Source organism: Drosophila subpulchrella, chromosome 3L (genome assembly GCF_014743375.2).
Source record: "Drosophila subpulchrella strain 33 F10 #4 breed RU33 chromosome 3L, RU_Dsub_v1.1 Primary Assembly, whole genome shotgun sequence".
Lineage (NCBI taxonomy): Eukaryota > Metazoa > Arthropoda > Insecta > Diptera > Drosophilidae > Drosophila > Drosophila subpulchrella.
Window position 1 is genome coordinate 20,146,513 of NC_050612.1, and position 26,285 is coordinate 20,172,797.

Below are 26,285 nucleotides of genomic sequence, written 5' to 3' on the forward strand. Positions count from 1 at the left end.
CTTGACCCAAACAAATAGTTTTGTACAAGCAAGAATTAAAAAAAAATTACTTCCACCATAGGTGCTTGATTTGACCTTAAAATAACTACAAAGTTGAGCCTTTTTTCTGGAGGTTCTTAACACAAAGAATACGGTTTGCCCTAAAAATCTAAATTAAAAAACCATAGTTCTGTTAAATTTCGTAGGTCCAAACCAAGAAAAGATTTTACAATATACGCCACAGAAATCCCCTAAAAATTGGACTATCCTCTATGATAATAAACCCCAATCTAGATATACCACTTCCATCAAACAAGGATTGATTTACCTTGAAAACTTTTAACAGTTGACCTTAAAATAAATACAAATCAAACTTTTTTCCTGTGCAATCCATCTCCTTCTCTTAAAAAAAGGGTGCTCTTGCCAATAGCAATCTAAAAGGACTCCATTTGTAGACATTGGTTCGGTTTTATGTTTCTTCTGGGCCGATTGTTCGGCTCGTGTTTGCGTCCAACAAAACAGTCCGGCCACAATATGCGGTCATGAATATCGAGAAATTTTATTGGCCCAATCGAATGGACTGCAAATGTCAGTGGGCTAAACGATTCGGAGTGTTTTAATTTTAGCTTTAATTGCCTGGCCAAAAAATAATACCCCGGCGGCAATTGCTAATCATCTAATTGGCAAAACTTTTTGCCTCTTGCCTCTCGCAAAACTTTTGACTTGGACTCGTGAAAATTTTCAGCTCATCCCGAGATAATATAAAATACAAGTACAAACAACGCTTTTGCTGTTTGGCCAGCCATCCATCTTCCGCATCTGGGAATCTCGGAAATTATGACTTGAGCCGGGAGCCAAAAAGGCCAAAGGACTTGGCCGGCAAAGTTCATTGTGCCACATTTCATTTGGCTAAAAGTGCTTGTGGTGGTCCTCGCAAATGATGCCCGTGAGCTATCACAACGATGGCTTCAATTTTTCGATTGAATGGATGCAGTTGGTCGGTTGGATGGAGCTAGGGTCCGGTTTTAATACTTTTAACTGGCTGCTCTGGTCAGTGGGGAGTCCAGCTGGCTGCATCCAAACTAGGAGCTAGCCAAGTGGAACTGGGCAAACTAGTCGGCCACATCCAATCCTCCAGCTCTCCAAGGTGATTATTTTGCAATTGTTGTGCCAATTTTTAACGCAAATTGTTGCCGTACACATTCCCCATGTACCATATACCATATAGCCAAGGCCAAAAAAAGCGGAGGCATGAGGCATATTTTGATTTCATTATGCCGGCAGAACGGCAGAATGTTTCCAGTTCAGGGCCCCGTTGCTATTCCCCATTATAATGGCCAGATGTAGACATTTATGTACATTATTATGCCTCTCCTTTCTGTATTTTTACGTTCTGCTTGCTTACACCCAGCCACCTCGTATTCCCAGTCCCACTCCATTTCCAGCCCTCCATGGGGGCTTGTTAAATGATTGACCTAGGCTCCTCATTTACCTCCTCCTGTCGCTGCTATTATTGTTATGGCAATCGCTTTGATTGCACGTTAGCAGCATATAATTATATATCCTGACAGGGGGACTATAATTTCAGAGCCAGAGCGAGCGGTCTCTGAGTTTAAATGGCAGTTGATGGAAATAGATTGGAGTTTCGGTATTATTCAGCAGAATTGCTATCTGTTCTGGCCATGTGTTGGTGTTTAATAAAGGACATTGCCATTTGGAACGGGTCATATTTCAGGAATATGGTAATTTATTGTAAATATCACAAGATGGAGAGCAATTTAGACTAGTTGTACAACGGCATTTGTGAAGCACTAAACATTTTAATAAATGGTTTACTTACCTTGAAGTACTTTAGGTAAAGCCTTTGCATTTAAAATTCTCTAAAATTGATTACTTACTTACCCTAAATTATTTTACATATACCAATAACATTTAAAATTCTCCAAAAATTTATAAATTAAATTCAATAAACTTAAAATTCTATTTTAAATATTACAAAGTACAGAAAACCATTTTAGTTCTTACCAAAAAAACTAACTGTAGCACTTAAATAGAATTATGCACTTACCTCAAAGTGCTTTTAAAATAATTCCAAATTACTGAAATTAAATTGTGTAATTTAAAAATCCAACTTGCCAAAACTGTTGCCATTTCGTGGCACAAATTCGTCATTAAACTCTCCCGAATTGCGCTTTTTCCAGCTTTTCTTTGTCTTAGCAGTGGCTTTCTTTTGTTTTCAGTGAATGCACCCCGTGGACTTTCCTTCATGCGCTTGACAAACTGCGTAAAAATCTCCGCTGACCGGAAACTAATTTGAAAATGTTATTCATTATGCATGGCACTTGCCCCTCTCGCCACTCAAAGTTGCACTCGGCTGACGCTGTTCTGCTGTTCTGGTGTTCTACTGTTATTTCGCGCACTTCCTGCCGCACTTTTCGAGTTTGTTGCAGTTGCACTTTCCTTTCTACGCACGGTCTGGGAAATCCCTGGGAGACTGCCCCATTGTGAGTGTGTGTGTGGGGGTATACTGTATAACCGAAAGTTGAGGAAAAGTTTACGTTTTCGCTTTCGCCTGGCGCTGCGAAAAAGTACGCGAGCCACTAATGCCCAGATTTGAGTTGCGGCTATGAGAGTTTTAACCAGATTGTTGCCTTAAAGCTGAATTAGCGCAGCTCTTGCGGCTGCCAAAGTTGGCTTAACCCATTTTGGTCAGGAGTGCTTACAGCCAAATTAAATTGGAACGAAATGTTGACGGGTTCTTTAAAGGTAGTTTAATCACAGCTATGAAAGGGAGCTGGAAAAAAAAGTTGTTTGCTTTAATTTGTAATAAACACTATTTTTAGTGGTCAAAGGAGTACAAATACAATATGAAAACTTTTACGCAATAACCTTAAAGTACTTCAAATGAATGTTAAACCTTTTATGTGCTTAGAGTTTAACAAATGCAATGTTTACCTACAGGATTGTATCTTATACATCTTCCTATATTTTATATTAGGTATACATTTTTAGCGACCAATATTTTTTAGCTTTAATAAACATTTCCGTTTAAAGGGCAGCTATCTCTTTTTGTAATTTTCAATTGAAGACACACGGATTTTAAATGGGTTAAAGGAAAGCCAGGAGCTTCCTCTCTAGTGGCATCCTCCTAATTGATAGCATCTTGAGCGCATCTTCGCCTGCTCGAGGAGATAAAAATTGTAAGACGACAAATTAAGCTGGGCCCGAAAGCGAAAGACGCCGCCGTCAAACGGATGTGGATGTGGCTAAGATGGCTGCGATGGCTAAGATGGCTGAAATGGCTAAAAAATGCAGCGACAGCCAAAAACGCCACAGGACCAAGGGAGCAATATCAAAGGGAAAAGGGATGACAGATCAGGGGAGCAAAGCCAAGGGAAGCAGCCAAGTTTTAGAGACAAAAGTCTGGCGAATGCGAATGGTTTAAGGCAGGGCAAAAGGAAGCGAGATAAAAATGGCGTGCGTCGCATGGAACATGAACCAAAATGGCACCCACAAGAGCTTCCGGCAGACGTCCGCTTTAACAACTCTTTTACCCGCACTCTACGTATATATATTACATATATATTCCTATATAGGAACACATCTGAGAACGTCCTGCACATTAGCAACGTTTCCACGGGGGGATCTATTCTTTTTTTTTTGTGAGGGGCGGTGGCAGCGCTTTTGTCATAAACCCATTAAAAGTCAAGGACAAAATTCATGTTGCATGTTTACTCATGCACACTCACACACCCATCCTGCTTACCCACACACACCCACAATCCCCCCCCCCCCCCTCACACATAGATCACAGAGCGGAAAGAACAAGCAGGGCCAACAAAGTAGCTTTAATTAATGAAACTCATTAAAGGGATGCCAACCAGGCACTGGTACAAAGCAGAGTGGCTCAGGATTGCCCAGGAAAAGGCGAAAGGCTCGGCCGAAAAAGGACCAAGGACCAAAGGACCAACCAGAACCGAAAACCAGACTGAATTGCCCGCTTTGACCTGCCACAATGCGTTGGGCCATACATTAGCCACGTTGGCGCTGTGACTTGGCCTCCGCCATTGAATGAAATAATCAGCAGCCGCCTTATCCAGCTGCCTCCGTAAGTCCTTTTGACTTGGCCAAGGCAAACGATGTTGGCCGCAAACGAGAGACTCCCGAGATGCCGACAGGACGAGAGCAGAGCCGAGTGAAACCGAAGAGAGAGTTTGATAATGCAGAGATTACAGAGAGAGAAGTTGCTTTGCTGAGCATCCTCCTGGGGAAATGGTGGTGAAAGTTTGGCTGGCACTCCGAAAATCGTGTTTATAAGGGGGTGACAAGCAGTGCATCTAAAAACATGCAGTTAACTTCAAAAGGATATGGAAGCAGCAGCACGCGGAAGGATAATCAAGCAGTTTAAGCAAGAAGTGAAATAAAAAGACAACTGCTTTTAGGGAGTGTAAGCCGAGTCAATTATTTTTGTAAGCTATAAAATAAATAAATATATTTTTAAGAAGTAGTAGTAGTAGAGCAGTACAATTGTTCAATCATGTCATATGCTATTTTTCTGTCCATCTATACTGCTTTAACTGCTTGCAGCGATAAGGACAGTAAGGATATTTTATATCATAAAATCGGGGGTGTGTTTTCATCTTATACTGAATCATTTTTGCCATAAATCTATTGTATCACGTGAAAATCTAACAAAGGCAGAGTGTAAGCCTAGTCAATTATATTTGTGAATATATAAATATATTTTTAACAACATTGTTTGTGATATATGTACATTTTTAGCAGCCAAAGTCAGTTCTTACTCATCTCTATTAGTTAATAGTTATTGATCAAAATAAACAATACAATTTGACCACTCAAGAGTGTAGTAATAGTAGTAGTAGAGCAGTACAGTAGTTCAATCATATAATATGCTATTTGTCTGTCCATCTATGCTGCTTTAACTGCTTGCAGTGATAAGGACTGCAAGGATATTTTATACCATAAAATCGGGGGTGTATTTGCAACTTATACTGAATCATTTTTGCCATAAATCTATTATACCGCTCAAGAGTAGTAGCAGTATTAGTAGTAGTAGTAGAGCAGTACAGTAGTTCAATAATATCATATGATATTTTTCTGTCCTTCTATACTGCTTTAACTGCTTGCAGTGATAAGGACTGCAAGGATATTTTATATCATAAAATCGGGGGTGTGTTTGCATCTTATACTGAATCATTTTTGCCATAAATCTATTATACCACTCAAAAGCGTAGTAGTAGAGCAGTTCAATAGTTCAATCATGTCATATGCTATTTTTCTGTCCATCTATGCTGCTTTAACTGCTTGCAGTGATAAAGACAGTAAGGATATTTTATATCTTAAAATCGTGGGTGTATTTGCATCTTATACTGAATCATTTTTGCCATAAAACTCTTATATCACGTGAAACCATAGGGCAGAAAAATCCCCGATAGAGGGCTGATTTAGAACAATGTTGGGAACCCTCCCCCAAACCCACTCCCAAGGTCATGCGCTCTCGCCACAGCACACCTGTATGAGTTGACCTCTCACCTGAGACTGCCTCTCTCTCTCTCTCTCTCCGCAGGACATGCGCAGTGGCCAGGACTCTTTGCGCTCTCTTTCTCCGCTGAAAGGACTAGGACAACTCACAGCAGACAGCGCTGTCTGCAGAGAAAGCAACAGCTTTGTGCCTGTGGGTGGGACGCCCACCCACCCCCGAGGAGCCACCCACCACCCTCCCAACCAACCACGCGCAGATCCACATCCTAGCCCATCCTGTGGCAGGCCCGGCACCTGCTGCATCTCCAAACAAAGGCCATTTATTTAGAATGGCAGCGCAAAGCGGAAGCGCCAAGAAAATAGACAACACAACAACACAGCGACACCACAAAGGGGTGGAAGTGGGTGGCAGAGGGTGGCAGTGGGTGGTTGCCGAGCTCCCGGTTGCCACAACAACTGACACGGACCACAACAACGAGAAAACCTTCCCAGAAAAATTAACAAATTTATAATCGGAATATTAATTTAAGAGAAATACTGAAAATCCTAAGAAAATCCTTAGAAAAATGCAGTTGAAATATCTGCGAACATTGCTAGAGGGTCAGGTAAATAATAAATTGAAAAAATCATAATGGTAATATCATGAATACTTGGTAAATGAATTTCCATCGTTCTGTTACTTTCTCAAGTCCTATTTCATCATTATATATAAAAAATCATTAAAACAACTTTATTTTATAGTCCTATTTCATCATTATATATAAGAAATCATTAAAATAACTTTATTTTATATAAAGACTTCTTCTTATTGTAACAGAATTGTGAAAAACGATAGTATCATATTATTATTTAATTTCAAAATATTAAAAACTTCTAATATATTTCTTTCAGGAGCAAATTCAAAGGATAGCGGGATTAGCCTGGTCTCCAAACCAGCAAAAGCTGGCCATCGCCACTGCGGATCGTCATATACTACTATATGATGATGCAGGAGAAAGACGCGATAAGTTCAGCACCAAGCCGGCGAATCCCTCAAATGGAAAGAACTCCTATGTGATTCGGGGACTGGGCTTCAGTCCGGATTCCACCAAACTGGCGGTTGGACAAAGCGATAGCATTGTCTATGTATACAAACTGGGGGAATCCTGGAACGACAAGAAGGTGATATGTAACAAGTTCCCTCAGGCCAGTGCTGTTACTGCCCTGATTTGGCTCACTTCGGGTTCCATAATTGCAGGTAAATCTATTTTACCTGATATAATATAATTATTTTACTAAATCTTTATACCTATAAGGACTTGAGGATGGTAAGGTCCGTGCTTTACACAGCAAGAGCAATAAATCCCAAAGTCTCTATGGCGGTGATAGTATTTGCATTTCCTTGGCTGCCAATACCAAGGGAACTGGATTCCTGAGTGGCCATAACGATGGAACCATTATCCGATATTTCATGACGGATGAGGCCACGGAACCACTGGGCAGGGTGGTGCAGCATTCGGTGCCACCTTTTGCCTTGGCCTGGCCACAGGGTGGCTTTTGCGTGGGTGGCTGTGATCAGAGGATTGTGTTTTACGACAGTATGGTAAGTAGGAAGATTTATATGACACCTAGCTATCAGTTATAATATCGAAGAATATCAAAGAAAAATTTGAACGCTGTTTCCTAAGTAGTTTGGATCTCCATTGGTACTCATAATAACAGAGTTAGTTCATTTTATACTGAATAAATCTCCTTCCTTCCAGGGTCGCCAGCTACGCACCTTCGATCATTCCAGGACAGAGGGCGAAAGAGAGTTCACCGTAGCCGCCTGTAGTCCCAATGGACAGGCGGTGGCCTTTGGCAGCTTCGACAGGATACGGATCTTCGCCTGGAGTCCTCGACAAGGAGCTTGGAGCGAGAGTGCCAGCAAGGAGGTGGCCTGTCTGTACACCCTGAGCAGCCTCCTCTGGCGTAGGGATGGAGCCCGACTCGCTCTGGGCTCCGTGAGTGGAGCAGTGCTCCTCTTCGAGTCCGTACTTCGACGCACCGTGTGGCAGGACAAGTTCGAGCTAATCTTCGTGGCACCCAGTCAACTTCTTGTGAGATCCCTCACAGAACCCTCGCAACAGCTCACCATTGAATCGCAGTTGGGTCTGGAGGTCGATGATGTTAGGATTATGGGCAGGGATAACTATCTGGTGGCCCGCACCGAGGAATCCCTAATACTTTGTGATTTGACCAGAAACTTAAGCAGCGAGGTTCCCTGGACAGCCTCTGGTCACCACGAGCGTTTCTACTTTGAGAACCCCACCGTTTGCCTGGTTTTCAATGTGGGCGAACTAAGTTTGGTTGAATATGGTGAGAACTCCATCCTAGGATCTGTTCGAACGGAATTCGTGAATCCCCATGTGATCTCCGTGCGTCTAAATGAGCGAGGAAACGGCAGGGAAAACAAAAAGCTGGCCTTTCTCCTGGATGCCAAAACCATTTGTGTGGTGGATCTGGTTAGCAGAATGACCAGTGGTCAGATCAATCATGAGACCAAGATCGACTGGCTGGAACTCAGTGAGACTGCCCATAAGCTCCTCTTTCGGGACAAGAAACTGCGATTGATCTTGGTAGATAACTACACGGGCAAGAAGCAGACCCTGCTCAGCAATATATCCTTTGTCCAGTGGGTTCCCCAGAGCGATGTGGTGGTGGCCCAGAGCAACTCCAATTTGGCCATTTGGTACAACATCGATTTGCCCGAGCACGTGACTATGCAAAGTGTCCGCGGTGAAGCCATCGAGGTGCTCCGGGAAAATGTAAGTAACTCCTTGGATGATCCAAATCCTTTTCCCTTAATATATTCTGGATAATTTCTATAGGGCCGCACAGTGGTTCGTTCGCAGGATGGACCCAGTGAGCACAATTACCAGTTGGATGAGGGACTGGTGGAGTTTGGCACTGCGGTGAATGACAGCGATTTTGGCAGAGCCGTCCATTTTCTGGAATCCCTGGGAGACAAACCCGCCGCCAAGGCCATGTGGCACAATCTGGCCCTGATCTCCCTGGAGGATGGAAACCTACGAGTGGCCCAGCGATGCTATGCTGCCTTGGGTAACGTATCCAAGGCCTACTATCTGGCCGAGATGATCCAGCAGGCGGATGAGTTCGAGGAGTCCTCTGGCTCTCCTGGCATCCTATGTCCCGAAGTTCGTGCCAAGATGGCCCTCTTAGGATCGGATTTGCGCACTGCGGAGAGGATTTATCTGGAGCAAGGGGATATTGAGGCCGCCCTGAAGATGTACCAACAGCTGGGCATGTGGGATGAGGCAGTTTCTCTGGCGGAGAGAAGGGTATACAATAGGATCTCCGAGCTGAAGCAACAACACATGGATTACCTACTCAGTAGCGAACAGCAGGAGAAGGCGGGCCAGGTGCTCGAGGATCAGGGCGAGCTCCAGCAGGCCATGTCCCTGTATCTCAAGGCCAACAAACCAGCGAGGGCTGCTCGCTTGGCCCTGAAGACACCCCACATCCTGCAGGATGAGCAGGTGATGCTGCAGGTCACGGAGGGATTAGTGCGATCGGAGCTCTATGAATTGGCTGGGGATATAGCCCATCGCTTGTCCCGCCCTGAGGCAGCCCTGGCTCTCTACAGGAAGGGAGGAGCATATGCCAGAGCCTTGGAACTGGGACGTGTGGTGGCGCCACAGGAGGTTACTTCTTTAGAGGAAGAATGGGGCGATTGGTTGGTGAGCCGCAAACAGCTGGATGCCTCCATTAACCACTACATAGAGGCGGGAGCCACCCAAAAAGCCCTGGAGGCAGCAGTGGGCGCCAAGCAATGGCGCAAGGCAGTCCAAATAGCCAAGGTTCTGGATGAACCCGAGCTCATACAGCGGTATGCCGTGGATCTGGCCAAGCATCTGGCCTTTGCCGGAGATCTGGATGGAGCAGAGGACATGTTGGTGAGGGCCAATTTGCACAAGGAGGCCATAGAACTCCTGAATCGCCATGGCAAATGGGAGCGGGCCTATGTGATTGGTGAAAAGTATCTGAAGGCGGATGAGCTCCGGGAGCTTTTTGTCCAACTCGCTGGAACTCTGGAGGATCAGGGAAAGTATAGAGATGCCGAAAAGGTCCTTGTGGCGGTTAATGAACCCGATCTGGCCATAGCTATGTACAAGCGGAGGGAGCTATATGACTCCATGATTCGTCTGGTGGAACGTCATCACAAGGATCTGCTGGACAGCACCCACTTGCACCTGGCACGCCAACTGGAATCCCGCGGCAAGCTCAAAAATGCCGAGATGCATTTCGTAGCCTCTGGGGACTGGAAGTCCGCCGTGCACATGTACTGCTCCTCGGGTCGCTGGGAGGATGGCTACCGGGTGGCCAAGCAGAAGGGCACCGAGGGAGCCAGCCAGCAGGTGGCCTACATGTGGGCCAAGTCCATGCCGACAGAGAGTGCTGTAAGATTGCTGAGCAAACTGGGTCTTTTGGACACCGCAGTGGGATTCGCCTGCGACTCCGGACAGTTTGAGTTCGCCATGGAGCTGTGTAGATTCGCTGGAAGACCCACCGATGAGGTTCATCTTAAGATAGCCATGTCTCTGGAGGATGAGGGCAAGTTCGAAGCGGCGGAGGCGGAATTCCTGAAGGCCAACAAACCCAAGGAGGCCATATTGATGTACCAACATGCGGGAGATTGGCAGGCGGCCCTAAACGTGGCCGAATCCCATCTACCCGATGCAGTGGGAGAGGTTCTCATTGGACAAGCCTCGGCTGCCTTGGAAACCCGCAACTACAAGGACTACGAAGCTCTTCTTCTGAGAGCGCATCGTGCGGACTTGATTGTGGAGCACTACAAGCAGGAATCCCTTTACGAAGATGCCCTTCGCATCGCCGAGGAGCACTATCCGGCGGCTTTGAATGATCTGCGGCGTCTCCAGGCTCAACTGCAACGTGGTCAGGCTCAGGCGCAAGCTGGCGAGGATGCCGCCTCCATTTCCCGTGCTTATCTGCAGAAGGCAGCCGAGTTTGCCAAGAAGGAGCAATTCCGCAAGGCAGCCGAGTGTCTGATGCAGATAGATTCCTCCAATGCCGAGGATGCAGCCACTCTGGAAAGAGCTCTCCTAAGAGCCGCTGAGATCTGCAATCAGTTCCTGGAGGGCACAGATGCCCAGGAGTTGGCTCAGTCTCTGGGACCGAGATTGCTTGCCATCAAGCAGATAGGACCCGCCGCTCAACTCTATTTGGCTGCTGATCTGCCCAAGCAGGCGGTGGATGTGTTCATCAAAACGGAGCAGTGGAGCAAGGCTCGTCGGCTGGCCAAGGAGATCGACGCGGACCTGCAGCTCTTGGCCTATGTGGAGCAGCAGCAGAAGGCCAGCCTGAAGCACGAGGGCAACATCGAGCAGCTGGCGGATATCGACATAGTATCCGCTCTGGATCTTCTCGCGGAACAGGGTCAGTGGCAGCGTTGTCTGGAGAAGGCCAAGCAGTTGAATCCTTCCCTGCTGCAGAAGTACGTGGCCGTCTATGCTGCCCAGCTGATTCGCGAGGGCAACTGCACTACTGCCCTGGGACTCTACTTGAGCTATGGGGCTCCTCCGATCGAAGCTCATTTCAATATCTACACCAGGATCGCCTTGGATTGCCTGGCCTTGCGGGAGGAGCAAACAGAGGGAGGATCCCTGTGGCGTCAGTTGAGGGACTTTCTCTCCCGCTTGCTGCAATCCCTTAAGGGAAATCCAGAGCAGGCACAATCACAATTCACAGTCAGCATGGAACAGTTCCTGTTGATAGCCCATTATTATGCCACCCGAGCAGCATGTAAGGAGGTACAGGCACTCCAGCCGGTGGCTCTTCGTTTATCCTTGGCCTTACTCCGTCACACGGATCTCCTGCCGGTGGACAAGGGTTTCTACGAAGCTGGGATGGATCTCCGCCAGGCAGGTCGCGAGTCCGAGGCCTTTGTGATGCTCAATCACTATCTGGACGTGTGCGAGGCCATTGAAGAGGGTTCCGGGCAGTTGGTGGACCATACCGATCTGCTTTGCACCGATTTTCCCAGCTCCGTTCCCTTGCCGGAGGATATTCACCTGAAGAATGATCCCAATCTGCACGAGGAGGTGCGCGAATGGGTTCTCGCCGTGAGCATGGATCAACAGGTGGACCAGCAGCTGCCCACCGATGATCGTGGGCTGTACGAATCCAGTTTGGGGCCCAATGATTTGCCCTGCATGCTTAGTGGTTTTCCCGTGAGGGGTCGGCAGCCGGTGACCTTTCAGGGATCCAGCAACCAAGTGAATCGCGATGTCTGGAGCAAGTTCTCGGTGGCTTTGAAGATGTCCCCAGGCAGTGGTATTGCCGACATTATTTCCTTCACCGAAAAGTGGCAGGGAGCAGCCAACTACGTAATGCACTAACTAAGGAGATTGAGAAATCTGAGAGTGTAAGTTGCTTGCAAATAGATGCTATAATTAAACGTCATTAGGGGGTGTGTTTGGATTACAATCAGGGGATTTTTGGACTTGTGTCTGGGGATGCGAATAAGGGGGACAATTGCAAATATATGTATAAACTTTAGGCTTGACTTATTGTGGCTCCTTACGGATCAGGATCTGAATCTGGGTCTCGATCTGATTCAATGCAGGGCGTTGAAGAGATCGCCTGCGGAGGGCAGGGGCGCCAGTCCGCCGGTCACGTCCGGCAATTGGGTCAGGTCGGGCAGGTTGGAGAGGTGGTCGTGGATCTCCTTCTGCAGGCCCAACATCTTGGCCAGCTTCTTCTTGTGTTCCTGCAAAGAGACACACGGAATTAGGCGACGATGTTTAAGCACGGGTAATAAAAGGGGGACTACATTAAATTTGATTCGGGTTTTTTAATTAAATATATAAATAAACAAATAGCTAGGCCAAAGGTTTGCAAAGGTTTCAATTTACAGTAGGTAAACTATTTTTAATCAGTTCTGTGATGGAAAACCACCCATTTTTTTATACAAGGAAATTTATCTAGCAACCCCAAGAGGCATGCAGTGCTTAAAACATGGCGCTGAACGTACATCGAGACGTAGCTCCGCCTGGGAGAGAAGTTCCTTCTGCTCCACTTGAAAATCTCGCAGCATGGTGGCCAGCTTGGCGCGCTCCTCCATCTCCGCCGCCAGTCGAGCGTTGTAATCGTTCAACAGATCCACAGCTTCGTTGACCTGCAATAAAGGTGGATATATGAATTCGAGTCTTAATTGATTTGGACGACATGATTAAACAGATGTGACCAAAATAGTATCTGTAGTTTAAATACAATCAGCTACTTTTTTTTAGCAACATCTGCATACATAAGTGACTGGGACCCACCTGCACGGCCAAAGCCTTGGCCTTGTCCTTATCCTCCAGCTTGCTAATGCAACTGATCTCGGATATTTCCTGCGGCAGCTTGGCGATTCTCTCACGCACCACCGCATCACTGGAAGCGGAGTTCTCGATGCTGGTCAGAGCCTTGATCAGCTCCTCGGGCTCCGGGGGCTCCCCCAAAGGCAAGTATGGTGGTGTGTGGCCGTTCTCCGGCTCCACAGCTACTACCTCTTCGGCTGGAGGGGCATAATTGGAACTACTGGTGCTGCTGGTCTGGGCATGTTGCCGCGGGCGCTTGGACTTGGAGTGACGATCCTCGTGCTTGCGCTTCTCCCGCCGCTCGGATTTCTCCGACTTGCTGCTGGCATGATCCTTATCCTTTTCCCGCTCCTTTTCCGGCTTTTCACTGCTGCCGTTGGACTTGCCATTGCTGCTGGAGGAGGCACTGCCAGCGGCGGTCGATTCCCGGTGCAATCGTGACCGCCAATCGGCAATAACCTTGGGATCGTAGACGCCCCGCTCCAGCCAGATGTTCAGGATGCGCCCCAGGCTGCCCAGTAGCTTGTCCGAGCCGCACTTCTCGCCAATGTGGGCGAACACCTTGCCCAGCACGTGGTTGAACTCCTTGCCGTACTCGGGACCCTTCTTCTTGCTGTTCTGGATGACATCGTTGGCCAGGTACATGAAGGTCAGCTTCTTGGGCTCGGGAACTGTGGGGGGGGTGGTATATAGCATGATATGTGATGGTATGGGATGCTGATCCTGCCCAGGACTACCCACCGTTCTCCAGCTCCCGCTGCCAGGTCTTCACAATCGCCGCACTGTGCTTGCGGTGGTGAATCAGCCACAAGGATAGCGTCTGGATGCTCTGCTGGCTGCTGTTCAGCTCCGCCAGTTTCTTGAGGAGCGCCGACTCCGTGAAGGCCGACATGGCTGCCTGTGATTTTCCACCGCTTTCACCGACTTTATCTTATATCTTGTCGAATAATTACAATTAATTTTCTTCGACCTGTGAGAAAATAAACAGCTTGGACTGGTGGTGTGACCTTTGCCGACCAGAATACCAAGGCGACGGATGAAGGGTTGGTATTTTCGAAACTCTGACAACTGGTCACATCCCACTGGCGGGAAGTCAAATTTTCAATAATATTTCTGTTGGTGCGAGAAAAGATTTAATAGTTTTTAATTTAAATAAGTACTTTTACTTGTAAAGACATGAATTGATTAATTAGAAAATAAGTCATCTTTGTTATTTTCGTTGTGCACACCATACACCATTTTATTCCGATAAACTATGCCTTTCAAAGCTAATTTACAAATACAAATACAAATAAATATTACAAAATATTTACATATTACTCGAAAATCACTCAAAACTACTGGAAAACTGTTTTTTTGTCAGGAAAACAAAACTAATTTTCCAGGCCGTGCAAATAGTGTGACCGTTTATAAACCGTACAAAGTTCAGAAACCAGGGGTGAAAAGCCTAGTTACATACGTTAACCACTAGAGGGAGCACTTTATGGGCGCCCAAAATTCAAATTTGAATTCAAATGTAGGGAAAAAAAGATGTTATTACAATTAAATTACTTCTAATAAATCAAAGTTACGGAAAAATGAATTATTCAATAGATTTCCTCTTTAACTAACCACTCTACAGCTGTGTCATCAATCAAGCGCCACCAGCCCCAAACACTTTTCACACTGATAAGCCGCGAACGCTCCATTCCGCACTCGACATTCAACACTCGGCCATCAACAATGCGATTCGTCGATTCAACGACAGGTGTGTTTCCTCAGTTGGTCGCAGCAGTTGGTTGGCATCGGTCGTGCATATAGATATCGGCTCCCGCAGGCAATTAAGTCGCCTGAAATCGAAATCGGGGCGAACGCCTTATCGCGGTAAAAAGAAAAAGAGTAATTTGTGATACCTGTCCGCCGTGTATTGGCTTGTTCGGAGCGCTACGCGCTTAAGTGGTGTTAATTTTTTATTAATTATTATCGTATTTATTACTCAACGAAAGTGAAGTGCGAAATCGGTCGCCTCAAGTGCCCGGCCATACGTGCAAAGCCCATAAATAAATTACACAGCCATATAGCCGTGATCCTTCACTCTTTTCCGCACTTCCATTCTGGCATCGAATTGCACCTGATAATGCAAACGGACTCCGCCTGATTATATTTCGATTTGGAGTGCCAGTGCGGGTGAGTGTGATTTACAGACCATTAGCTATTAGCTATTACCACTCACTATCGAGGGAACATCAGACAAATTGCTAAATTAGCTGCTGTTTTTGCAGCCCAGGGAAGCACGAAATCTGAAATCCACAGAGGGTTTCCGTACTCTCCCCTCTTTTTTTTTGGTTGCCGATAAGCGACTGATTCAATGCTTATTGGAGCTCACTTTGTTGCTGGAACTGTATGGCTGATAAATAGCATTGTGGCTAATTGTTTGATCCGATAATAGGTGATACCTCTGATTCCCCTGATTGCGGATAGTTGCCCCCGAAAATGATCCCGCTGCAGTTACTCTGATCCAAGCCAATCCTAACCCATCCGATCTGGAGCCACCATGGACTCGTACTTCGACTCGGCCATCGAGTACAACCGCACCAATCCCATCACTTTGGCCAGGACCAGTGAACAGTCCCAAACGGTGCAGAACGAAAAGAACTGGGAATGGTCGTATCTAGTGGTGAGTGGTTCACATTTCTGAATGGATCTATATCTATCTTTAGCTATGAAAACAAAAACATCTAGCAGGGGTGGAAAGTTTTATTCGGGCCATGCTTTATCTTTATATGCAGCGCCAATCTTTATAAGCCAACACTCAAATCTCAATTAACCAAATTGCAACCGAATGCAAAGTTCCTAAACATTACAGACCATATATTGCTGTAATAGGGAAATATGTTTCTAAATCACCTTTATCTTTACATCTCTAATAAGTACCAATAATAATAAATTAGCTAATTACCTCCCGATGAAATCAAACGTATAACAACTTTACTTTACCTTTTTAAAAAACATGCCCAAAGACTTAAACGTTTATTTTTTGTACTTATGGATTTTTTTGAGCGATAAGAAAATCCCAAAGGCCCATTCGCTCATATTCCTATTAAGGTGAATGATGACAACTATATTAGTAAAGTACCAGCACTTCTAGGTGCGACGTTAACAATAAACTTAATCTAAGTATGAGAGAAGGGCACTAAATATATACAAATATCTAAAACGTACACACTTAGAAAAAAACCTTCTTACAATAGTTATTTCGACCAAAGGTCGAACTCCGTTCGTTCGACTAAATCTCAAATTCTCAATAAAGTCTTCTTAGTTTGCGAGACTTTTTTCTTCTTGAAAAACAAGATGGATATTTTAAAATCTATTTAAAACAGATTTAAGAGCTTTTTCGTCTTGATTTCAAGAAGATCTCTTCTTGAATAAGTCCGATCTTATCCCGTTCCCAATCTTCTAGAGATTTTTTATAGGGCAACTCTCCCTAGCTATAAGTTGGATCTCCTAATCATAAGCTATACGATATCTTCCCTCCTTCTCTACTGATCCTCCTCTGAAAACCCCAATCTCATAGAGAAAATGTCGCAACCTGGAGCTGGAGGACTCGTACGACATGTACATGCGGCGCCTGCGTGTTGGCTATCTATCCCTGTTCATCTTCATCCATGTGGCGGTGACAGTGATCCACACACTCCTCCTGCTGACCACGCCGGAGATCAGATATGTGTATGTGGACATGGTGGCCTACATTTGCTCCGGCTTGGTCATCTGGATGGTGCTCTCCGTCAACTTCCGCAGTGATCTAGTGAGCAAGCACAGCTGGGTGGTCTATGCCACCTCCTGGCTGGCGGTTTGCGTTATGGTCCTGATGGACATCGGCCTGAATGTGTACCATGCCACCAGCCATAATGACATCCTTAATCCCATCTACGATGCTTACACCCTGTATGCCATATACATGTTCATGCCGGTTCCCTATCTACTGCAACCATTTGTTTTGGGTTCAGCAGTCACCCTGTGCTACATTATAAACTATAGTTTCGTGATCACCGCCAAGGATGACAACCAGATGCACAGCATCCTGAATGAGGCCATCTACCTGAGTTGCGTCAATCTCCTGGGGATTTTCTTTCGCCTGATGCGGGATATTGCGCTAAGGACAACCTTCCTGGATCGTCGGCAATATGTGGAGGAGAATCTCCTGTTGCGCTATGCCAGAGATCAGGAGCGGAGTCTCTTGCTGAGCATCCTGCCCGCCCAGATTGCGGATAGATTGCAGGAGGATGTGAAGAACCGCATCGAGAGATCCAAGCAGCAGCACCAGCAACGATCCCAAGTGGATATGCGAAGGAGTGCGGATAGTCAGACTCTGAAGAGGTGGAGGCAACCTGATCATGGGTGAGTGGAATCTATTCCTATCGTGGAGGTCTAAAAACCCAACGGATTTTTAAAGTGATGTTATTTCCCCACTTCATACTTTTAATCAGTTACCTATATCTTATCTAACAATGTATTTAAATTCCGAATATTCAATGGATTCTTTTAAAATAGCGAAATTACTTTATAACTGCATACTTTTATCTTTCCTATATCTCTACTGTTCTGTCTATTTGCAGCACCCTCTTTATAGAGCCCCACGAGGACGTCACTGTTCTCTACGCAGATGTGGTCAACTACACCCACCTGACCACCACTTTGGACGTCAAAAAGTTAGTGGAGGCTCTGCATGATCTCTTCGTGCGTTTCGACAGCGCCAGCGAGGATTACAACGTGCTGAGGATCAAGTTCCTGGGCGATTGCTACTACTGCGTGGCTGGATTGGCCAATCCCAATGCGGATCACGCCAAGTGCTGCGTGGACCTGGGCTTAAGGATGATCAAGGACATTCGCGATGTCAGGTGGGTACAGTTTACTCCAGGCCTAATCAATTATAAAAGTCATTAGCCAGGTTGTGAATAGGCATTACTGATTAATCGGTTTTTTATTTGACCGGATGTACGCTGTGATTATTGATACCGATTAGAGGGTAGATTAATAAAATGTAGCATAGTGAAATTAAAGGAATGCTAGCTCTGTATATTAGAGAGTATGAAATGCAACTAATAAATTATAAGTGGCTTGTTCCTCGTTTTGCTTTTAACCAGTTTAAAAGAAATTACGTGTCAGGTCATAATTATTTCAAGTACTTAACCAAATTTGATAAGACATAGAAATTCAAATGAATATTTTATGGCTGTGCCTAAGGTAAACCTATAAAATAGACTTATAAATGCCACGAAAATTTGAGTTTGCCGAACAGCGAGTTTAACATTTTTTGGGAAATCCTATAAAGTAGATCGGTATAAAAGGAAATTCTTGAGAAAAATAAATTGTACATTGTAGGTATATAAATTCTTAGCATTTCCAGGAAACCTTTTTAATAGTTCGATAGTTCAATAGATATTCTGGATTAGAGTAAAATGTTGATTTACAAAACTCTACAAAATTTTAGGATTCTATAAAATGGTTTCATACTAATAGATTATGAAATTATTTAAAATTCCAGGGAGAAGCGTCATCTAAACATCGATATGAGGATTGGAGTCCACTCTGGAGATGTCCTGTCCGGCGTCATTGGCGCCGCCAAGTGGCAGTTTGACATCTGGTCAAAGGATGTGGATATCGCCAATAGACTGGAGGCCACAGGAGCCACCGGAAGGGTGCATGTGAGCCAGAAGACCCTCTCCCTGCTGGATGGCGAGTACTTCTACGAGGACGGCACCGAAAAGGCTCGAGAGGATCCGGTGCTCCAGAAGCATGGCATTCGCACCTTCCTGATCAAGTCACTGCGCGTGAGTATTCCCCGGAGAACGATCCTGCGATCCTCGCCAGCACCATTACATCGAACCGAAAGTTGTAGGCCCCCATGCACGACCCGCGTCGCAGGATGAGGGAGCGGCAGGCCAAGAAGCTCAGCGAGGCCAGCAAGGCCAACTTCATGCACAACTCGACGCTCCACCAGTACAACCAGGTGCGCAACCAGGCCAAGCTGGAGATGTGCCGGGAGCTGGACAAGATGCCCATCGGCAGGATACAGTGAGTTGTTGACAGAGCGGCGGCAGTAACATTCTGATGACCACTGCCATAAGAAGCAAGACTAATAGTTATCCCCTTTCCAGACTCACCAAAGTCTTTCGGCGAAGCACTCGCCTCACCCAGGATGAGATCGAGGAGGAGACCTTCCGGCGCAACATCAGCTCCTGCTGCCTGTTCTTCCGCATCCGCAACTGGGAGTTCCAGTACATGAAGGAGCCGGATGTGATGCTCAAGTACAGCATCGCCCTGTCCTGGGCCATCTACATGGGTCTGCTGAGCATCCAGCTGCTGAGCAAGGAGTAAGTTAAACTGAACCATAAAAGAAAGATCACAATATAAAAACAAATCCCCCCAGTGCCCGCTATCACTACTGGTTCATAGATGGCACCACAATCATCCTGCTCACCATGCTTCTGATCATATCCTGGTACAAGAAACTCTGGATCATGTACATGTCCGATGCGGATGTCTCTTCCCCAAATGGCAGGCTAAGTGGATTCTTCTTCCGGCTTTCAGATGAAATGCAGCGGAATGTGGTTATCCGGATAGTGATGTACTTTCTGATCATTTTCTCCTACTGTGCGGTGGCCATCATGCAAGTGGTTGGCTGCAGCAGCGATGAGGATTACGGGGATCTGGAGCCCAGTTACGACGAGCGGGTGCAGTGCTTTCATCCTTGGGTGGGGAAAGCCCCATAAGTTAATAACTAACACCTCGATTACATTGTTTAATTTATCTGCAGATCCTAACCAACTGCATGACCTTGGTGATTGGCATGTCTTTTCTGTTCACCCGGATACCCTTCATCATCAAGTCCTGTTTCTCAGCGCTAATAATGATTGGTTATGCAGTACTCGTGGTGTCCGAATTTAACTATATTTACGCCAGTAGTCCATCCACCAATGTCAACTTTAATGCCAAGTACTCGCATATTCTCTTGATGATCATCACCTTTGGCATTTTCCACCTGATGGAGCGACAAACGGAGTTCATTGCCAAAGTGGACTACAAGTAAGTGCAGTAAATCTATGGGTTATGAGAAGGAGTATTGATCTAATTCTTATTTTACAGCTGGAAAAGGCAACTGCTTAAAAAGCAGGAGGATGCCTTAATCACCAATGATACCATTAAAGTGCTACTTACCAATATTTTGCCCACTCATGTTGGTAGGTCTTCGTCCAAATCAGTGGTCACCAGCTGAAGCGGCCCCTGGGATAGAAATTTTCTACGCTGCCGCTGCTAGTGACCACTGCTTAAAATACTTAACAATGTGTTCCATACTAATATAACCCCATCCAATCCCTCCAGCCGACTTTTATCTGTCCAACCAACTCCAAAATGAGCTCTACTACGAGGAGTACGACAATGTGGCGGTAATGTTTGCCTCCATTAAAAACTTCGACACCGACAAAATAGGTTTGCGAGTGCTGAACGAGATTATCTGCGACTTTGACGATGTGGTGAGTAGTCTGTCAAGTGTTCAAATACTAAAAGCCTAAATTTAGTCACTGAGTTACTACAGCAAGGCAATCTTATCAAAACGTAGTATAAATAAGTGCTCTATATCCAAAGTATGAGTTGTATTAGATAATAGTAACTTTTTATCTGCAGTATTTGGAGATAAATGGTACCTATTTTCAATCGAAGGAAAGAAAAATACTTATAAATAGTACTGCAATAATAGTACTTATAGATAATACTATCATTAAATAAAGAGTCTTTAGCTTGATTAAAGTTTTTGGCATAAGAGAGTTATTTGAATGTCTGTCCTTAAAGACCATGGTGAAAAAACTTCTTTCTAAGGAATGTTATACCTCGTTGAGCTCGTAATATAAATTCCAATCGATTGGCTTTTAAGCTTTGATATTTTAACCAAAAGAATTTAGCCACTTATAAAAATTGATAAGAAATACCAAGCAAATATTTATGTTCAAAATGCAAATGGAATCATTTTTAGAATAGACCTTAAGGATTCCTTTAAGATTAAGCTAATATATTTATTTTTCTTCTTCAGTTAAACAAGTACTCGCAGAGCCTGCGCGTGGAGAAGATCAAGGTGGCCAACTGGACGTACATGGCGGCCTGTGGCCTGGATGTTTCTCGCTCGGAGCAGGTGAATGCCCCCCAGATGAAGTTCCGCAATGTGTCGCTGATGCCAAATGGAAGAAGGAGTCGCTACGATGGAGCCCGCACCTCAAATACAGATGGAGTTCAGCGGGTTCCCTATGGGAATGGTAGTAACATAGCCCTGGATCTTGACCTGGAGCGGGGTCAGTACGAGGGCAATGTGATAACGAGTAATGGACCACGGATAAGCACCACCCAAAATGGGAGCAGCAGCAACGAGGTGGTGCGGGTAATGGCCGAATTTGCCCTGGATCTGATGAGGACCATGAGGCGTTTTAATACGGAGAATATGCAGACAGAGTACGAGGGCAGCACGGATTATGGGATGCTGAGGATCGGAATATCTCATGGCAGGGCGATGGCGGGAGTGGTGGGCAACTCGAAGCCCCACTATGACATTTGGGGCAATCCTGTGAACATGGCCTCCCGCATGGACTCCACCGGAGTCCCGGGACAGATCCAGGTCACCGAGAACACGGCCCTCAAGCTGCGCGAGTTCAACATCCAGTGCAACTACAGGGGCATGACCTACGTCAAGGGGCGTGGCAACATACCCACCTACATCATCGGCACCGACAGCGAATACCAGTTCCTGCCGCACCGCCCATCGCCCGCGGCAAACAAAGAAGACTAGCTGAATTTACCAGAGATTAGTTCTAAAGCAAACCAGTGTATATAAATACCATAGGCTTAAGATATCCACTTTTCCGTATTTTGTAGCTTGTATGTGTGCCAATTACTAATTTAAATCCCTTTTGCACAATTCAAATCATTAAAGTTACTATTAAATGTAGTTTAAAACAGTATTTGGTTGCCTAATTATTTGCTTTGATTCAAAACGCATTTTGAAATTCCGTTTAAGAGCGGGAAAAGTTTCTACTTTTTGTGGCATACTTCTGGGCTGCAACTATTTAAAATTAAAAGAAGTGTGACCAGAGTTATATATTCATCCTAAGCGAACGCAGCACATTCGCTTGCAAAATCGTATACTTTCAGTCCACAAGTATGCTACATTTGGTTATAACTCTTTGTAAAACTTTAAATTTTCAAATTCAAACATAATCTTTTTTAAATTTATACAAAAGTAGAATAATATAATTAGGTAGTGTATTTTTTTTTAACGAAATCTTTCAAACAGTTCAAAAGGTTGTTTTTACTTTTACGTCTGAAACTAAACTTTGCTATAAACACTTTTGAAATGGATCCAGGCTACACCGAAAATGAGGTTGACTATCGTTCCCTGGGCAACATGCCGGGCTTGGAGTGGAAACTCCTGCGGGTATATTAACCATGTTATAATCTATTCTATTATTTCCTAATAACATTTCAGTACAAGTGTCGCGAATTACGACTGGAAGGCATTTACCAACGTCACCGCCTTTTGATTTCGGTGGCCTTTGCGAGCCAGGTTTTAATTGTCGTCGAAATACTGATGCTTGTTCACGTGATTTTGCTGTTCAGCGTGGTTAAGGTGGGTTGTACTCCCCTGAAAAGGTGATTTTCCTAAAAGATTCCTTGCAGGACATCGATTTGATCACTGTTCTCCCCTATTTCGCGGTGATGTTGATCACCCCTCCCATTTTGATGGCCAGCAGCGAGCCCAATGCCGAGCACCACGATCGTACAGCCATTTTGACAAGCTGTCTGATGGCCCTTCTCCTAACTTTAATGGGTTTGTGATCATATGTATACCCCATAAATACCTATCACCCTATCCACCAGATTTGATATTGCCCATTTGTTACTTCACCTCTCATTCGCTGGTGCCAAGTTACGATCATGTGGTGATTGTTATGATTTATCTAATGTTTCCCATTGCCTTTGTGGAAAACGGAAGAGTTTACCTGTTGGGATTGTCCGTTTCGCTGGTGTACTTTGCCTACATGGTGTGGATGGAGATGAAGACACATGGAGAAGATTACAAAATTTGGGAGCTGATCATTTATGCGACGTACATCCTCTTCCTCAACCTGATCTGCATGTTCTGCTCGGGATTTCGGGAGTACTACATGCGGCGTGGGGTTCTCAGTCGCTATCAGTTGGTTTACCAGAACATGATATTTCAGATAGCCATGAAAAAGGAAAAGGCCTTGCTGGACTCCATTATGCCTCTGACGCTGGCACGCGTCTTGCAAGATGCCATCACAAGTCACATCGAGGAAAATCCAAATGGTCTAGTCCCCTTCTCAAGAACTCGGTGAGTACTGCGCTATGCAGAGCTATGTGTAAATGGGATAATAGTAGACTATTTCCCATAGCCATTTGTTCGTGGAACCGCATTCGGAAGTGTCTATTCTAGAAGCGGATATGGTCAACTTTACGCTCCTGACCACCACAATGGAAGTACCCGAACTGGTGTCCATTCTGCACGAATTGTTCGTCAGTTTTGACCTGGCTGCCAATCGAAATAGGGCGACACGCATCAAGTTCCTGGGGGATTCCTACACCTGTGTCACTGGGATTCCGGACTACTTCCCCACCCACGCCAATGCCTGCGTTAACCAGGCTCTGGACATGATTGATATAAGCCGGGAGGTGAGTCTGCGCCGCAGTCGGAAGATTGAACTCAGGATCGGGGTGCACTCCGGGGAAATATTGGCGGGCATTATTGGACACACCAAGTGGCAGTTTGACATCTGGTCGAAAGACGTGAACATCGCCACTCGTCTGGAGACGTTTGGACTACCGGGAATGGTGCACATTTCCAGCAGGACACTCAGTTTGCTCGACAATCACTATGTTTTCGAGGAGGGTACCGATACGGCCAAAGATGATCCTCTCCTGCAAAAGGCCAACCTGAGTACCTACCTGATCAAAAGTCGTCTGCCTGATTACGAAGAGTCCGATGATTTTGAAGACGACAATTTCTCTTTGAGCGATGACTACCGTTTCACTTTCCGGGAGGATTACGAGGACATACAGATTAGGGCCCAGCGGGAGATGATCCTCGAGGTGGAGCACATGCCAGTAAATCGAGTCCAGTCGTGCAGGTTTAGACCTAAAGAAGAAAAAGCTAAACAGAACATCAACGAGGAGTACCGGTTCAATCTCGAGTCGTTCTACCCCTTCACCACTTTTCGAAACTGGAGAACGGAATGGGCTTTCAACAAACGACCGGATCTCTTGATGAAGTACAGCCTAATAATGGTGGTCCTTGCTGGATTTACGATCATATCCATGGATCTAATCGAACAGTGAGTCTGCATAACTGACAGTGTCTTGAGATTTATCGTGGTTGGTCCTTAGGATTGATGATTATGACTACACCGTACTGTTTTGTTTGTTTCTTGTCATACTGTTGGCCCTTGTCGTGGCAGTCTATAAGAAGCTCTGGCTAAGAGGCCGTCGACTCACTCCCTTAACACGGCCCTCCTTTTTTCTGAGTCGCTGGATGTTCAAGCTCTCCGATCTCATCGAGCAGTCCATATTCGTCCGAGTTCCACTGGCCATCGCTGCGCTGTCCATTTTATATGCCATGTCCTCGGAGGCAGTGGTGTGTAGCTCTTGAATTCCCTAACGTTCTTAAATCACTGATTTCTTCACTTTAGTTTTCTTGTGACATAGCCAGACTCGAGCTGGAGATTATAGACTCGGAGCTGCACAACTTTACACCCAAGTTGTTTTGCTTCCTGCCCTGGGTAGGTATCTTCCGGAAAGATAATTTTAATTTTAAGCTCGTTGGTCCTGAAAAAACCGAATCGCGAATTCTTCAGAAGATGCCATTTTTCAGAATACATTTTGCATTATCTCCTTAGGTAGTGACTTATGCAGTGATCATTGTTCTCAGTCTCTTGCTTGTCATCGTTGGGGTACCGCTGATCATCAAGATGCTTGTGGGCCTCGCCATTCTCACCTGCCACGTGTTTACTGTCAACGCCTACTATGGATTCGCCTTCGAGAGGGCGGAGACCACCAATGTGGGCGTGGTATCGAGCTTAGCTCACACCTGGTACCTGGTGACATTCTTCATCGTGGTGTTGGTCCGCGAAGGTTACATCAACTACATCCAGAAGGCGTCCTACTTGTAAGTAGGCGAATACTAGTTACAATTTGAGGTAACCCACCCTTTTAGCATGGGCATGTGTTTCGAGAAGAAGCACGAGGAGACCAAAGTTATAACACGGTCCATTAAGATCATCATGGCCAACATCCTGCCTTCCCATGTGGCCGAGGTATTTAAGACTCGTCGGCGAAGCGATCAGCTGTATTACGAGAACTTCCCCGAGGTGGCAGTGATGTTCGCTACCATTGAGAATTACCAGGCGGATAAATACGGACTGAGGGCTCTCCATGAGATTATTTGCTACTTCGACGACATTTTGATGAATTACCAGAGCAGAAACAAGATTGAGAAGATCAAGGTCATGGGTTGGACCTACTTTGCTGCCTGTGGCCTTGACCACTACGATGACTTTTCGATCAGTGTCCCAGGCTCAACAAATCTGGATATGGAAAATGCACAAAAATCCGGTAAGTGTCATTATCTGTTAGACGTATTTTTTTGTAGACCTTCTTGGTCTCATTCTTAGCTTCCGTTCGTTTTGCCCCTCTGGATGAGGATGATGATGAGATTGAGACCCCCTGGAACCCATCCTTGGCATCAGTAAACCAGGTCGATAAAACAGTCCTGGTCATGACTGAATTCGCTTTAAATATGCTAAGGGTAATGCAGGAGATTCGGACAAAGGGTGTGATCTTTGAGAAGGACTCCATATTGACTGGCAGCCTTAAGATAGGTATAAGTTTCACCCATGCTTGAAATGAATTTTTATATAACTCCTAGATTACAGGTATTGCCCATGGTCCCGTGATGGCTGGCGTTGTGGGACTTTCGAAACCGCACTATGACATCTGGGGTCACACCGTCAACATGGCCTCCCGAATGAGCTCCACGGGTGTGCTGGATGGCATCCACGTGACCCAGAGCACCTCCAACATCCTGCGAGATCTGAACATCCGGTGCAATTATCGGGGACAGACGTTTGTGAAGGGCGTGGGCGAAGTGCCCACTTACCTGGTGGCCCTCGGTCAGAACCTACAGTTCCAGCCCCACCACAAAAGCGACGATTCAAAAAGCAAATCTAGCCTAATCTCCGTGGAATGGATGGATGAAAAAGAGGCTAAGAAATTTGATTATTAATACTTAATTTGAAATTAAAACTTATTTGTATTATTTGCTTTAGTCAGCATCCGTGGTATAATTTAAACATTTTATTATCTTGAGGTTTACCATTCTAAGTATTGATCTGTCCTTTGCTTCAT

The 26,285-nt window shown here is 45.5% G+C and overlaps 4 protein-coding genes across 6 annotated transcripts; 3 read left to right on the top strand and 1 right to left on the bottom strand.

The window, feature by feature from the left end:
• The first annotated feature begins 5,950 nt into the window (after nucleotides 1-5,950).
• Nucleotides 5,951-11,935, top strand: LOC119554705 (intraflagellar transport protein 172 homolog). The gene is made up of 5 exons (XM_037865709.1): nucleotides 5,951-6,086; nucleotides 6,373-6,718; nucleotides 6,777-7,063; nucleotides 7,224-8,267; nucleotides 8,331-11,935. Exons 1-5 carry the CDS (start codon nucleotides 6,048-6,050, stop codon nucleotides 11,877-11,879), a joined length of 5,265 nt encoding a protein of 1,754 aa, XP_037721637.1. The 5' UTR covers nucleotides 5,951-6,047; the 3' UTR covers nucleotides 11,880-11,935.
• On the bottom strand, nucleotides 11,907-13,859 carry LOC119554706 (regulation of nuclear pre-mRNA domain-containing protein 1A). Its single transcript, XM_037865710.1, has 4 exons — nucleotides 13,584-13,859; nucleotides 12,807-13,513; nucleotides 12,515-12,658; nucleotides 11,907-12,250 (listed from the first exon to the last, which is right to left on the bottom strand). Exons 1-4 carry the CDS (start codon nucleotides 13,732-13,734, stop codon nucleotides 12,098-12,100), a joined length of 1,155 nt encoding a protein of 384 aa, XP_037721638.1. The 5' UTR covers nucleotides 13,735-13,859; the 3' UTR covers nucleotides 11,907-12,097.
• A 779-nt stretch (nucleotides 13,860-14,638) lies between these two features.
• LOC119553188 (adenylyl cyclase X E) lies at nucleotides 14,639-21,777 on the top strand. 3 transcript variants are annotated; one of them, XM_037863435.1, is made up of 12 exons: nucleotides 14,647-15,008; nucleotides 15,271-15,498; nucleotides 16,396-17,219; nucleotides 17,438-17,719; nucleotides 18,367-18,652; nucleotides 18,721-18,896; nucleotides 18,980-19,195; nucleotides 19,252-19,576; nucleotides 19,639-19,907; nucleotides 19,968-20,062; nucleotides 20,205-20,356; nucleotides 20,911-21,777. In XM_037863435.1, exons 2-12 carry the CDS (start codon nucleotides 15,376-15,378, stop codon nucleotides 21,655-21,657), a joined length of 3,495 nt encoding a protein of 1,164 aa, XP_037719363.1. In that variant the 5' UTR covers nucleotides 14,647-15,008; nucleotides 15,271-15,375; the 3' UTR covers nucleotides 21,658-21,777. The 3 variants fall into 3 exon arrangements, with proteins under 3 accessions (XP_037719366.1, XP_037719363.1, XP_037719364.1); XM_037863436.1 differs by lacking the exons at nucleotides 14,647-15,008; nucleotides 15,271-15,498; nucleotides 16,396-17,219; nucleotides 17,438-17,719 and having other exon boundaries at nucleotides 18,512-18,652; nucleotides 18,715-18,896; XM_037863438.1 differs by lacking the exons at nucleotides 18,980-19,195; nucleotides 19,252-19,576; nucleotides 19,639-19,907; ... (1 more) ...; nucleotides 20,205-20,356; nucleotides 20,911-21,777 and having other exon boundaries at nucleotides 14,639-15,008; nucleotides 18,715-18,800.
• A 416-nt stretch (nucleotides 21,778-22,193) lies between these two features.
• LOC119555536 (adenylyl cyclase X E) lies at nucleotides 22,194-26,163 on the top strand. The gene is made up of 11 exons (XM_037866968.1): nucleotides 22,194-22,302; nucleotides 22,354-22,494; nucleotides 22,545-22,695; nucleotides 22,746-23,220; nucleotides 23,282-24,217; nucleotides 24,270-24,516; nucleotides 24,572-24,661; nucleotides 24,779-25,047; nucleotides 25,096-25,493; nucleotides 25,553-25,759; nucleotides 25,814-26,163. Exons 1-11 carry the CDS (start codon nucleotides 22,222-22,224, stop codon nucleotides 26,161-26,163), a joined length of 3,345 nt encoding a protein of 1,114 aa, XP_037722896.1. The 5' UTR covers nucleotides 22,194-22,221.
• Nucleotides 26,164-26,285: the final 122 nt, after the last annotated feature.